Here is a 13,657-nt window from a genome sequence, read left to right as displayed (position 1 = left end):
AATCCCCACGTCGGGGTGAGCTCCCATTGCTCGGTCTCTGCTCCTGCCAACCTAGCAGTTCAAAAGCACATCAAAGTGCAAGTAGATAAATAGGTACCGCTTCGGCAGTAAGGTAAACGGCATTACCGTGCGCTGCTCTGGTTCGCCAGAAGCAGCTTAGTCATGCTGGCCACATGACCCGGAAGCTGTCTGTGGATAAACACTGCCCCCCTTGGCCAGTAAAGCGAGATGAGCCCTGCAACCCCAGAGTCGTCCACGACTGGACTTAACAGTCAGGGGTCCCTTTACCTTTTTATTGTTCAGTGGGTCTCCCTAAACCTCTTGGAGCCAATTAAAGGGGCACATGAGGAAAGGAAAGGAGAGGGAGGGGGAAGAGGAAGTTCTGTTGTGCAAATGGAAACCCTTGCACTAACAGAACTGCTTCATTGAGTACCTCAGATGAAAAATCCATTCCTGGCTTTTCTTCAAGATTCCTGTTTGAACAATCTAATTTGGCAGGGAGTGGAAGAGGAGGGAGCTTTTTAGCTGCTGCTGTTGTTAAGACAACTGAGAGCCAAAAGCTCTTGCCAATATCCTGCAAATCACTCAGAGACCTACCAGAAGTCTTTGCAGAAATTGCCTCTGGTAGCTCTGAGCTCCCCTGCATAAGCCTTTCTTAAATGAATGGGAGCTCTGCCAGAGCACAGTGCTATTTGTTGAGATGCTCTACAGCAGAGGTTTGGCTCTGGGGACCCTCTCTCTGAGTGCCTTTCCGACTCTCCAAGTCAGCCAAGAGTATGGTTCATGATGCACTGCTGAAGGTTTAGAAGCTTTTCATTATTTATTGAGAAGCGATGAAGGAAAATCCTTATAATAGAGGATTAACGCACATGCTCACGTTTCATTCACCTGTGTTCCCTTCTGTAACCTGCCAACAGAGTTTTGTCTAATTATTTAATCCTTCTGTTGTTGTCTGCAACAGATTTCTCAGTGTTTGAAAGCTTTCAGAAGCACATCTTTCTTTCTCAGTTTTGGCATTCGAAGCCAACAGTAATGCTTAGCTTTCTCAAATCTTGAGGGTTCTTTGGAAACAACACACAGGGCTTGATTACTATTAGCATTGGCATTTGTTGTTGTTGTTTAGTCATGTCCAACTCTTCATCACCCTATGGACCAGAGCACGCCAGGCACTCCTGTCTTCCACTGCCTCCCACAGTTTGGTCAGACTCATGTTAGTAGCTTTGAGAACATTGTCCAACCATCTCGTCCTCTGTCGTCCCCTTTTCCTTGTGCCCTCAATCTTTCCCAACATCTGGGTCTTTTCCAGGAAGTCTTCTCTTCTCATGAGATGGCCAAAGTATTGGAGCCTCAGCTTCAGGACCTGTCCTTCCAGTGAGCACTCAGGGCTGATTTCCTTCAGAATGGATAGGTTTGATCTTCTTGCAGTCCATGGGACTCTCAAGAGTCTCCTCCAGCACCGTAATTCAAAAGCATCAATTCTTCAGCAATCAGCCTTCTTTATGGTCCAGCTCTCACTTCCATACATCACTACTGGAAAAACCAAACTTTAACTATACGGACCTTTGTTGGCAAGGTGATGTCTCTGCTTTTTAAGATGTGTAGGTTTGTCATCGCTTTTCTCCCAAGAAACAGGCTTCTTTTAATTTTGTGATTGCTGTCACCATCTGTAGTGATCATGGTGCCCAAGAAAGTAAAATCTGTCACTGCCTCCATTTCTTCCTCTTCTATTTGCCAGGAGGTGATAGGACCAGTGGCCATGATCTTATTTTTTTTAATGTTGAGCTTCATACCATAATTTGCACTCTCCTCTTTCACTCTCATTAAGAGGTTCTTTATTCCTCCTCACTTTCTTCCATCAAAGTTGTGTCATCTGCATATCTGAGGTTGTTGATGTTTCTTCTGGCAATCTTAATTCCGGCTTGGGATTCATCCAGTCCAGCCTTTCGCATGATGAATTCTACATATACTTAGTCTTTATTCATAAAATGAAGGTGGCTGAAGACTCAAATATCCAATTTCACTATTCTCCCACTTTGGGGGCAATTGATATTGACTTTCAGCTACACCTGAATACACTGGTCACATGAATCCTGAAGAAACCACAGTCTCGCTTTTTGCCACACACTTCTTGTTTGCCGCATTCCAAGAATCAAACTATTTTTCAGTTCTCTGTGTATCATCCACATTCCACATTCAGACAGCTACTTTTTGTTGCATAAACACCTGTTAACCGTAACTGATGTCTGCCATGGGCAGAGAAGGTTGTTGTAAAAATAAGCCCTATGCTTAAAAAAGGTAAAGGACCCCTGACAGTTAAGTCCAGTCACGGGCGACTCTGGGGTTGCAGTGCTCATCTCGCTTTACAGGCTGAGGGAGCCGGTGTTTGTACGCAGACAGTTTTTCCAGGTCATGTGGCCAGCATGACTAAGCCACTTCTGGCACAACGGAACACCGAAACCAGAGCAGCACATGGAAACACCGTTTACCTTCCCGCCAGAGCGGTACCTATTTATCTACTTGCACTTTTTGGCATGCTTTCGAACTCCTAGGTTGGCAGGAGCTGGGACCCATCAACAGGAGCTCACCCCATCGCGGGGATTCAAACCGCTGACCTTCTGATCAGCAAGCCCAAGAGGCTCAGTGGTTTAGACCACAGCACTACCCGCGTCCCACATTCACACAGCTACTTTATTTTGCATAAACACCTGTTACCCGTAACTGACGCCTGCCATGGGCAGAGACGGTTGTTGTGAAAATGAGCCCTATGCTTAACTACAGTAAAAGACCCAGTAGAAAAAAACTCATCAGAAACCTCCCCTTCTGTCTGTTAGCCCCTAGCATTGTACTACACAATAGCGCAAGGAATTCAGGGCCTCGTGCCTGTTCATGTGCTTTTCCCTTTGCACAAGCCAACAAACAAACCCAGAATCTTGGCTTGTTGAAACATTGGTCAGTGGTGTTAGGACGTTCAGTGGTTGCTTGTGATTAACGCGCCAGGACGCCGAACTTCTAAAAACTAAGTTATTTATTGTGAAAGCTATGTACAGTGCAGCAAAACATCAAACGTCCATCTCAATCCTCCACAGAGTCCCAGAATGAAGTCTTCCGGTTCTTTGTCCAGCAAAAAAACCGTGGGATTCTAAACCCCCATCTCCCTCTCCCACGTCCTTCCTGCATCCGACCTCAGAGCGTGGGAACTTGACCCCGCTCCCCACTTTCCCTGCGGTGCTGAGGCTCTCTGACCCCTTCCAAGCCCCTGCACCGCCTTCCTGGTTCCACCTCCCCTTCCCCGCTTGAGGAATGGTCACTTCCGGCTGAGGAGGGGGAGGAGGAGCTCGTGAACGTGGATCCCTGTATGCTAAACGCTCCCACGACGCCAGCAGTCGCGGGGAGGGGGTTTTCCTGACAAGTGGCTTTGGAACAAGCCGTGGTATTAAGACAGCTTCAGACCATTGTTTGAGATCCTGACTTGTTTCTGAAATAATAGGCCACAGTTTCCCGGTTCAGACAAAACAGGAAACTATACTTAATCGAAGACTTCATTGTTTGCAGGCAGATATTTGCTGGCTTGCGGAAAGAGAGAAGGAGCAAAGAGCTGCAGCCAATCCCAAAACATGTAGCATTACCCAAAGGCCTACTTATTATCTTGGCTTATTAAACCAAAACATGATTTCTATTTATTCCAGATTTATTCAAACTGTCTGTCTTTGGAAATTGAAATGTGACCCCTGAATTGTAAAGAAAGAATACTCTTTCAACACAATGTTTTTGACACAGGTAAAATCATGTGTGTGTGTGTGTGTAACTCACTGATTGATCATTTTCTTTGCTTCCAGATGTCTAGCCCATTACATTATCTCAGAATGTGTTTTGTTTTCTTCTGTCGGTGTTTGACCTTCAGCATGACTGTCATTCTAGACAGTATTGGTGTTTTCCAAATAGTTGGGTGACATTTATTCATAGTTCACTAGCCTCAGGCTGCCCTTAATCCTGTAAGTATACAGATAGCCAAGACATTTTTTTTAAAAAAAACCTGTTAAAATTATGCAGCTATAAAGTTTGCAAAACTGCAAGAGAATGGATATGTTTGCTTTGTGCTGCTTATGAAAGGCCTGCGACAGATTCCTCAAAATCAATTAATGTGCTAGGAAAAAGGAGGATTGCTTTTGCCCTGGTAGAAAAAGAGTGCACTGCTGAGTGCAAGGAAACCAATATTCCAGAAACATTAAGGAAAGAGGCCTGAATCTTTCCCAACAAATAAGTAATTATGTGAATCCACTGGGTTTTTTAAATACCCCAACAAGTATTGCAGTTTAAATTGGTTTTAAATAATCATCTAGCTCTTATTTGGGACCCTGGCTTTGATAAAGAGAATTAAAAGGCTTACCAATTTCTCCCCCCCCCCCCAGGTTTTCAAATCTATATTGGGCGGGATTTAGGTCAATATATTTATGAATGTGAATTTTTTGATTCTTTTCTTGTCGGCCAACATGGCTGCCTTTCCTTTTGAATAAATAGATAAACCTCGACAAAAGTATTGGTATATTGCCTGATGCTTAAGAGAACAGAATTTATTCAAGCCTATATGCATAAAATAACATGTATGGGTTTATGTCACATACACATATACAAACAGTAGTGGGTGGGTGGGGGCTGTATTGTTAAACTGCATTAAACAAATTTAAACTATGTTTTAATGTGAACATGCAGCATTCTGGTGCACCCTGCTCAAAAATTCCCAGGGTATAGTTCCCCTGCTCCAGCTGTTGCCACACCATGCAGTCTTCCCCCCCCCCCTGGGGTTTTCTCAAGGGTATCCAGTACCATTTTTTCCTAAAAGAAAAGCACTGACAATGTGAATGAAACAACCCTTAGCTTGGCTTATCATAACATCTTCAAAGGGCTCGTGGTTGCTTTCCCCCAAACAAACCACAAGCAGTAATCTAAGAACAAACCTTGATTACCACTCAAGGTTGGTTTGGGGAAAACAGTCCGCACCAGCCCAGGTTCGAACAACACAACAGGCCGGATCCTGGCTTGTTTCATCTGTGGTATGCAAACAGCAGAGGAGCACCATGGTAATTTTTGAACAGTGTGCTCCAGGATGCTGAGTGTTCACATTCAACCATAGCTTGTAGTCCATAGGGAACAGAATGTAGGGTCTCAGTTCTGGTGATTTGGGGTTAAATGTCAGCTCGGCGAAGACGTCCCACTGAGAACAGGAAAAAAGCCAATTAGTTCCACTTGAAAATCATTTTAAAAAGCCAACTGAGGCACTCCCTTCCCTCATAAGTTATGCCAGAATGAATCACCTGTAGGGTGGGAGCAGAGAGCCTGGGCACGTTAGTCACCACGAGATGTTAAATTCTAAATTTTGTTATTGTACAGTTTCTTTGTAGGTATGCCTGTCTACAGAAATCTTTTGCAGTGAGCGGTTTTGGAGGAGCAATTTCAAAACCTCCCGAACCTTGCTGGATTGATTGTTTAAGAAGAGTCTCTGCTTGCCGTGGCAAATGCTTTTCTACCAAAATAGTTCTGGGTATCGAAACTAGCTGCGATGATACAGCCGCAGCTGTGGTGGATGAAGCTGGCAACATTTTAGGAGAAGCCCTGCATTCTCAAAGCGCGGTTCATTTGAAGTAAGCAGTTCTTACCATTGGTGAAAACATAGTTTTAGGTACCACGTACGTTGGATATCATGTTATTTTGTCATCACGTGAGTTTGTTCTGTAAGTGCACCTAGATCCCTGCCACAATATCAACAATCCAAGATCAGTGGTGTCAAAAAGCTCCTAAAAGTCTGGGGGGGGGGGAAAACCCAGTAGGGTAGATCTCTTTGATTTCTTAAAAACATACACACACAATTGATCTCTAGTGTCGCTACTACAGCTGTGTTGGAAGCCAGACCTGCAGGTTGCCAAAAAAAAAAAAAAAAGAAGTGCTGACATCAACTTCTGAATTTGAATTTTTGAGCTGGGCCAAACAGATTTAACGTTAAGCATCGCGTACATGTTTGTTTCTCATCAGAACAGGTGGAATTATTCCTTCAGTGGCACAACAGCTTCACCAAGAAAGCATAGCAAAGGTAGTGCAAGAAGCACTTGCTGTCAGCAGAGTTAGCCCAGACGGACTCTCAGCCATTGCAACAACCGTGAAGCCAGGACTTGCTTTAAGCCTCGGAGTTGGGTTGGCCTATAGTCTGGAACTGGTGGAGAAATGCAAGAAGCCTTTCATTCCCATCCATCATATGGAGGCGCACGCTCTTACCGTTAGGTTGACCAATCGTGTGGACTTCCCGTTCCTGGTACTTTTGCTCTCTGGGGGCCACTGTATACTAGCTGTAGCACAAGGAGTTTCAGATTTCCTTCTCCTTGGACAAACACTGGACATTGCACCTGGGGACATGTTGGATAAGGTAATCCTTTTAATTAGTGTTTATTTATTAAAACATTTGTATGCTGCTATATCATAAATATATATCTATCAAAGCAGTTTACAGCAATGAAAACACAAAGCAGTACAATACAATACAATACAATACAATACAATACAATACAATACAATACAGCTATAAAGTTAAAACCAGACATCAATTAACCATTGTGGAAGGATGTACAGTGGTACCTTGTTACTTGAACAGCTTGGCTCCCAAACAAATTGGCTCCCGAACGCCATAAACACGGAAGTGTTCCGGATGCATGCTAAGTCCATTCCTGTATTCGTTATATACATATGATTGCATTTCATCTGACCCATCTACTGCAATTATTAAGTTTTGCTGATGACACCACCATAATGGTTTTAATTACAGGGAGTGACGAATCTGCATACAGGGAGGAGATTCAAAAGGTATCCACATGGTGCTCTGAGAACAATCTGCACCTAAACATTGGCAAGACAAAGGAGATGGTGTTGGACTTTCGGAGGAAGAGAGGGGAGCTAGCCCCGTTGTACAAGTTAGGTCTTCACTAAGATGGACTCCCAGGTATTTAAAGGAAGAAATACCTGGGAGTCCATCTTAGTGAAGACCTAACTTGGAAGGTCAGTACAGCCCAGGTAGTTAGGAAGGCCCAACAGAGACTTCATTTCCTAAGGATCTTGCAAAAGAACAAAGTTGAACAGCAACTGATGATTTCCTTCTATCGGTCCACGATAGAAAGTGTTCTCTCATACTGCATTACGGTGTGGTATGATGGCTTGACAGCCATGGACAGAGAGTCCCTATGGAAGGTGGTGAAGACAGCACAGGAAATCACGGGCTGTTCCCTGAGTCCGCTAGAATGTTATCGCAAGAGACCGTTGCCTCAGAAGAGTGAGAAACATTCTCAGGGATGACTTCACACCCTGGGCAGCACCTTTTTAATCTCCTCCCTCGGGCAGGAGATATAGAAACATGATAAGCTGCACCAACAGGTTAAAGAACAGTTTCTACCCATGGGCCGTGAGGCTGCTGAATGAAAGACAGCAACATTGCAGCTGATGTTTGGGGTTGGTGGTAGTACGACAGCACATAGAGTGTGACAAGGACTGAGAGATTGGGGGGGGGGGCTCGTTTAATCTCACTGTAAACATGTGATACAGTGACAATAAAGTATTTGTATTTGTGAACGTTTTTCGGAAGCCAAACGTCCGACGTGGCTTCCACAGCTTCTACTTGAGTGCAGGAAGCTCCTGCAGTCAATAGGAAGCCATGCCTTGGTTTTTGAACTGTTTCAGGAGTTGAATGGACTCCTGGAACAGATCACCCTATTTTTCACTCCATAAGACGCACCTGAACATAAGACGCACCTAGTTTTTAGAGGAGGAAAGGGGGAAAGCCCTGCTTTTTTGAGGATCAGCTGAAAGTGGTGCAGCTTCTTTGTCAAAGACGAAAAGCCCCGTTTTTATGGGGTTCAACTCACAGTTCTGCAGCTTCTAGTCCTACAGCCATTTCTACAGTTTCCAGACAGATAATTTTTTGTATATACATAATTTTTATCATTTTTACACTATACTACTACAATATAAAAACAAACATTTTCATACATTTTCCACTTTGGCTTACAAAGCCATGACTTCCCTCAATCCCTCCACATGGCTTTCGGAATCATATCTTGATATTATACTTCTTTCATCAACCATTGCTTACATTATCATAAAATTCCTTCTGACTTTTACTACCCTATTTACAATAATATTTCTACACAATAACTACAAAACTTCTTGAAATCCTATTAGCATATTCAATTGTAAATTGTCTTTTAAATAGTTCATAAATTTTAACCAGTCTTTGATGAATTTCTGGTCCCGCTGTTCCCGGATTCTTCCCGTCATTTTATCCAGTTCTGCATATTCAGTCAATTTCACTGTTCATTCTTCTTTCGTCGGTAATTCTTCTTGTTTCCATTTCTGTGCTAGAAGAATTCTAGCTGCAGCCACTACGTATTGGAAAAGTCTAATGTCTTTCTTTTCATCCAGACAGATAATCTAATCAGCTAGTCACATGTCGCTGGGGAAACAAACAGCCTCCCTCTGCATTCAACAATGGAGGCCTTGGAAAGGGAGCCTTATCTCTCTCCCGATCACTTGCTGAACACTTGTTCAGCGGCTTCCTTTCAACACCCCATTCTCTCTTTGTAAAAAAAAAAAAAGAGCACGGTCTGCTTTTGGCCCCTAGGCAATTCAGCTCCAGGGACCATGCATTCACTCCATAAGACGCACAGACATTTCCCCCTTACTTTTTAGGAGGGAAAAAGTGCGTCTTATGGAGCGAAAAGTACAGTAAGTTTAAGAACCAAGGTACCACTGTATTCTTAATCGCCTGTATAGGCCTGGTGGAATAGATGTTTTCAGCAGACATTTAAAAGTTGTCACAGAAAGCCCCTGCTGAATCTCTGTTGGCAGAATAGCCCACAGGACAGGGCCAATGAGGAAAGCCCTGTGCAATTGTCCCACTTTACTTGATGATCATTTAGCTAATTGGGATAAAACCATAACGATGTGGCTGCCTTGCGGCTGGCTCAGGGTCAAGCCTCAGCACATAACAACAAGGATTTTAGGTGTGGCTTGGGTCCTTGGGAATCATAAAGCTATTCCTTGTGCTCATTTGCCTTTTCCGGTGACTTTTAAAATATACGTGCACATTACTTTAATTTCCGCTTCTCTTTGGATTGTTTAGGTCGCCAGAAGGCTTTCTTTACGAAAGCACCCAGAGTGCTCTGGCCTGAGCGGTGGAAAAGCGATAGAACGCTTGGCTCAGCAGGGAGATAGACGGCGTTATGAATTCAAAGTCCCCATGGAGCAACATCACAACTGCAACTTTTCCTTTGCTGGACTTCAGTCCCAGGTCACTAGAGCGATCGCAGGGAAAGAAAAGGAGGAAGGTATTTACCAAAATAGGACGGATACAAATTTGCGCATGAGAGCTTCACATAGTCTTGGGAAACCTATTTGATTGCAATTTCTGCAGGACGTCAGGAAGGACAACTCCTGTCCTGCGTACCAGACCTTGCTGCAGCAGTTCAGCACACGGTAACTGCTCATATTGTCGCTCGAACACACCGAGCCATTCATTTCTGTAGAAGGAAGGGTATCTTGCCACAGAAGAAGGCAACTTTGGTAAGTGTGTGTGTGTGTGTGTTGTTAGGAAACGTCCTCCAAAGCGCCCCTCGGGATGATTCATCACTCTTTCTGTCCCGATTCGCTACTGCGACATATATCCAAAGATATATGCACACACAAACATAGCAGAGTTCAAAGCAGAAGCTGGACTTGAGGTGTAGAATACTCAGCTAATTTATTATGTACAAGATCAAGTGTTACAGAACAAAGAAATCATGGCTCCTCTCTCCTTCTCGTCCGAGAGAGAACAGAAAATGCAAAAGCATAACATAACGGAACAGTGTATCTGACCTTCCGTTCTCATGACTCCAACAGTGTGGAATGTCAACACAGACATGTGATAAAAACAATCACACATCAGCAGTGGAAAGGAATGAAATCCCAACGTGTGTGTTGCGCAGTTAACTTATCCGAAGCTCCAACAATATGGCCAGCAGCTTAGTTGTACAGTATTAATCGCTTGCACCTTTAGGTCCAGGAAGTGGTGACCTGATAAAACAGAGAAACACAAATTAGTAACAAATATTATTGACTAACATGAAGGAAATAAAATACACTGAATCCAAGAGCACAAGACTTTGCATGTACTTGGGGAAAGTCAACATATCATGGGTGACTATGGTGGCTCTGGCTTTCCCACACTCATTGTACGTAATACCTAATGGTGCCTACTCAAATATCTTTATATGTATTGCAAAATGGCAGAGGGGGGAGAGGGCATGTTGCTGCCCTGTGCAAGAATTACTGCCAGCAAATTGAGCCAGGTTGTTATAAACATAATCCTCAGACTTCCCATAAACATGACTTTTGGACACTGGTTTCAGGTGGCTTCGGGGGGTGTTGCAAGTAACCAGTATATCCGGAAAGCTCTGCAGGTTTTAACAGATGCCACCGATTTCACCCTGGTATGTCCTCCTCCCAGACTGTGCACTGACAACGGTGTTATGATTGCATGGTAAGCAAATATGTGTCCCCCCCCCCTTCTGTTTGGAATTCTATTCTGAATTATAATGCAACATAGTTAATTGGAAAACACTTCGTTGGTATATTTAAACAGAATTTCCGTGTAGGTGATAGTTGTATATAGTCCCATGGGAGTTAGTTGCCAGTATATCTATACGTTTTGTATATGTGATGGCATCGTATATTTGGGGTACATACCTTTCTTACATGGAAGTTCATTAAGTGTGAACCACCCTGGTAGCATTGTTCTTCGGAGAGAAAACTGCCTGTTATTGTTTGGTCAAAGAAGAAGGAGGAGGAGGAGGAGGAGGAGGAGGAGGAGGAGGAGACCAAAGAAAGAGCATGGCCAAACCACGTTTTCTCCAGTCAAGGGCCCTTGCTAGGCTAGCAGAAATTATCTCTGTCTGAAGTCTCTTTGCTGAGCTTACATCAACAATTCTGTATTTAGTTCACTGTAATGGAGGGGGATGAACTAGTTTATGAAAAACACTTTACACGAATACTCTCTCTTTAGGAATGGCATTGAAAGGCTTTGTGCAGGACTGGGTGTTTTATATAGCACAGAAGGCATAAGATATGAACCAAAGTAAGTAGTATTTATTATATTTCCCCCTCAGTTTTATATACTGTGTTCTGTTATCTCTGTAGCACTCCAGAAAAACAGAGACAATATCTGTTGAGTGCTTTAAAATCTTACGAGACCTACAATAGAGAAAGTGGAGAGGTGAGGCAAAAGTCCCATGCTATAGTTTTCTATTCCTCTCCTTTGTCCCTTATATCCAGGATTATACCACTGTATTCTTCCTTGTTATATAGCAGCCCACATCGGTTCAGTAGTATTTAAATTCTGTCCCTAAAACCTTGCAAAATATATTGGGGGGAATGCACAATAGGAAAACATTGCACAACTGTTGGGAATAAAGTTGGACATATTGACAGAGAAAACGCTTGTCTGTGAGCATTTCAGGTTTTTAATGTTACCCAGGTGTTCTTCTCCTTCAAGTGGCTCAAAATTTGGGAATATGATTTCCTGTCCGTTGGAAACCACTGTGGTGAACAAAAATTGATGGCAAATTCCAGCTGGCCCACACTGATTGACAAGTTGGAGGTTGAATGGATACATAGAGCTTTTTGACTTCTGTTATTCGTCTTTGGATAATGCGTTGTAGGACCTCAGAATCCACCAGGGGTTTCATGGAGACAGAAAGAATTTTTTAGATATTTTAATTACAGTGTTCAGATATTTCAACAGGTTTGTTCACCACTGTGGTTTTTTATGGATGATTTCCATATCAGTGCCGACCCTTTTCATATTATAGACAGCACATAATTCCTCTCACTGGATTTGTGGGTACACACTACTGCTGCTATTATATAGTGGGCAGCCCTTAAATTGTTTAAATTAATATATAAAAAAGAAAGAATAAGTGGCATTTCGTTCAACAATACTAGTCACGTGTTGTTGTTTTCTTTTGCAGTATCTTGGCATCTTTTTTTCTTTAGGCTCAGCTGCAACCCCAAATCTAAACATAGACTGAGTTACACTTTCCTAAGGACCAAATTCATCTTGGCTTTTCATCAGAATTTGAGCTATGTGCTGTTGTGAATGCCCTCTTCCGGGCTCTCAGCCACGTATTTGATTTTTCACTCACAAATGGCTGCGTCCGATTCCCTGCGACTTAGTTTACAGCTTTTGGCTTTGGCCAACAAGTTCTGGCTCTTCCAACTGTACTTTCAGAGCCTCTATATTTCTGGGGAGGGCAGTTCTTCCCAAAAAGCAACAGAAGTAGCCACCCTTCTCATTGAATTTCTTCCGAGATAGAAATTTGGGGGGAGTGGGGGAAATAAAAGACATGTAAATACGTTCCTTTAGCTATAGTGTCAACTTACCATTTCTCACGTGGCTGCTGCCCTGAAGGAAATAAAGTGCCCTGCTTATGAATGCTCTTTGTCCTATTTATATGGTCTTTCAGGACTTAGTAAATCTCTGGTGTAGGAGGAGAGAAAGAGGGGAGAATGAACTACTGAGATTTGTCGGGGGGGGGAGAACGGTGAGGGCAAATAATAATTTTATCCTTGGGGGAAATGTATGATTCTTTTTCTGAAGAAAGGATACTGAACTCAAAAATCCTATGAAGAGAGGTCACTGTTATGAGAGGAATTGTCTGAAGACGTATGAGGAAACTTAAAATTTATTAACAGATGTTTAAATTCTAGATGAGATAAAAAATGTCAAATCTGTTTATACAGATCAAGAAAACCCAAATACTTCTGCTTGGTGTTAGTCTGCACAATGTAGTAATACTAAACTATAGCTGCATTGTTTCGAATAATACAACAGTCTTCATTATGGGAATTAAGATTAAGAACGATATAAAGGAGATACTGAATATAGGATTCATTATTACCTACAGGAGTAAATTTGTATGCGGTTTATAATGCTGGCTAATTATTTTGTATGATACTGAATTTATAATGGGATGCCTATACTTGTGTCTTAAATGTATTTTTTTAATTGTTATTTATTTATTAGAGCTCTGCTTGGGACTGATATCTCAGAAGAAGTCCAAAAAGCTTCCATCAAAATGCCAGCACCAAATTAGGTGTGAAAAGTGAATTCTGCCACCATCCATTTCGATTGGAGCTCCATGCCAGTTGCCCCAGCCTCTGTATGACAATGTGCCCTTGCTGAGATATCTCATACTATGCTGGGGATATCAAAATGAAAAATAAACCAAGAACAGCATAGGCATTCTTATAAGGCATAAATGAAGAAGATATTTCTAAGCGTTCTATCCTGTTCTGTAAATTTCAACATGGACACTTGTCAACAGTTAAAGAAGGCTTTTGGTTTCCAAAAGGACTAGTGGAAAGAAGAAGGAACAGCAGAAGGGTTTGTGCATGACAGATAATTCCATTTCCTTTCCCAAGTGGTTGCATACTTGAATACAGTTGCTCAGTTGGACTTCTTGATTGTGAGGCTACCTACACCAAAGCGAATTGGAATAAATCCCCTTCTGAACTTGTTTATAATTTTACTCTGTTTGTTAATATAGTTTATCTTTAGCATGCTGTCACCATTCTTTGCTTAAGA

The 13,657-nt window shown here is 42.6% G+C and overlaps 1 protein-coding gene across 1 annotated transcript; it reads left to right on the top strand.

The window, feature by feature from the left end:
* The first annotated feature begins 3,516 nt into the window (after positions 1–3,516).
* Positions 3,517–13,589, top strand: OSGEPL1 (O-sialoglycoprotein endopeptidase like 1). The gene is made up of 8 exons (XM_033168630.1): positions 3,517–3,777; positions 5,389–5,639; positions 6,028–6,415; positions 9,158–9,362; positions 9,449–9,597; positions 10,425–10,555; positions 11,078–11,149; positions 13,097–13,589. The coding sequence occupies exons 1-8, from the start codon at positions 3,763–3,765 to the stop codon at positions 13,164–13,166; spliced, it is 1,281 nt and encodes a 426-aa protein (XP_033024521.1). The 5' UTR covers positions 3,517–3,762; the 3' UTR covers positions 13,167–13,589.
* Positions 13,590–13,657: the final 68 nt, after the last annotated feature.

This window comes from Lacerta agilis, chromosome 1 (assembly GCF_009819535.1).
Source record: "Lacerta agilis isolate rLacAgi1 chromosome 1, rLacAgi1.pri, whole genome shotgun sequence".
Lineage (NCBI taxonomy): Eukaryota > Metazoa > Chordata > Lepidosauria > Squamata > Lacertidae > Lacerta > Lacerta agilis.
This window is presented reverse-complemented; position numbering and strand designations above follow the sequence as displayed.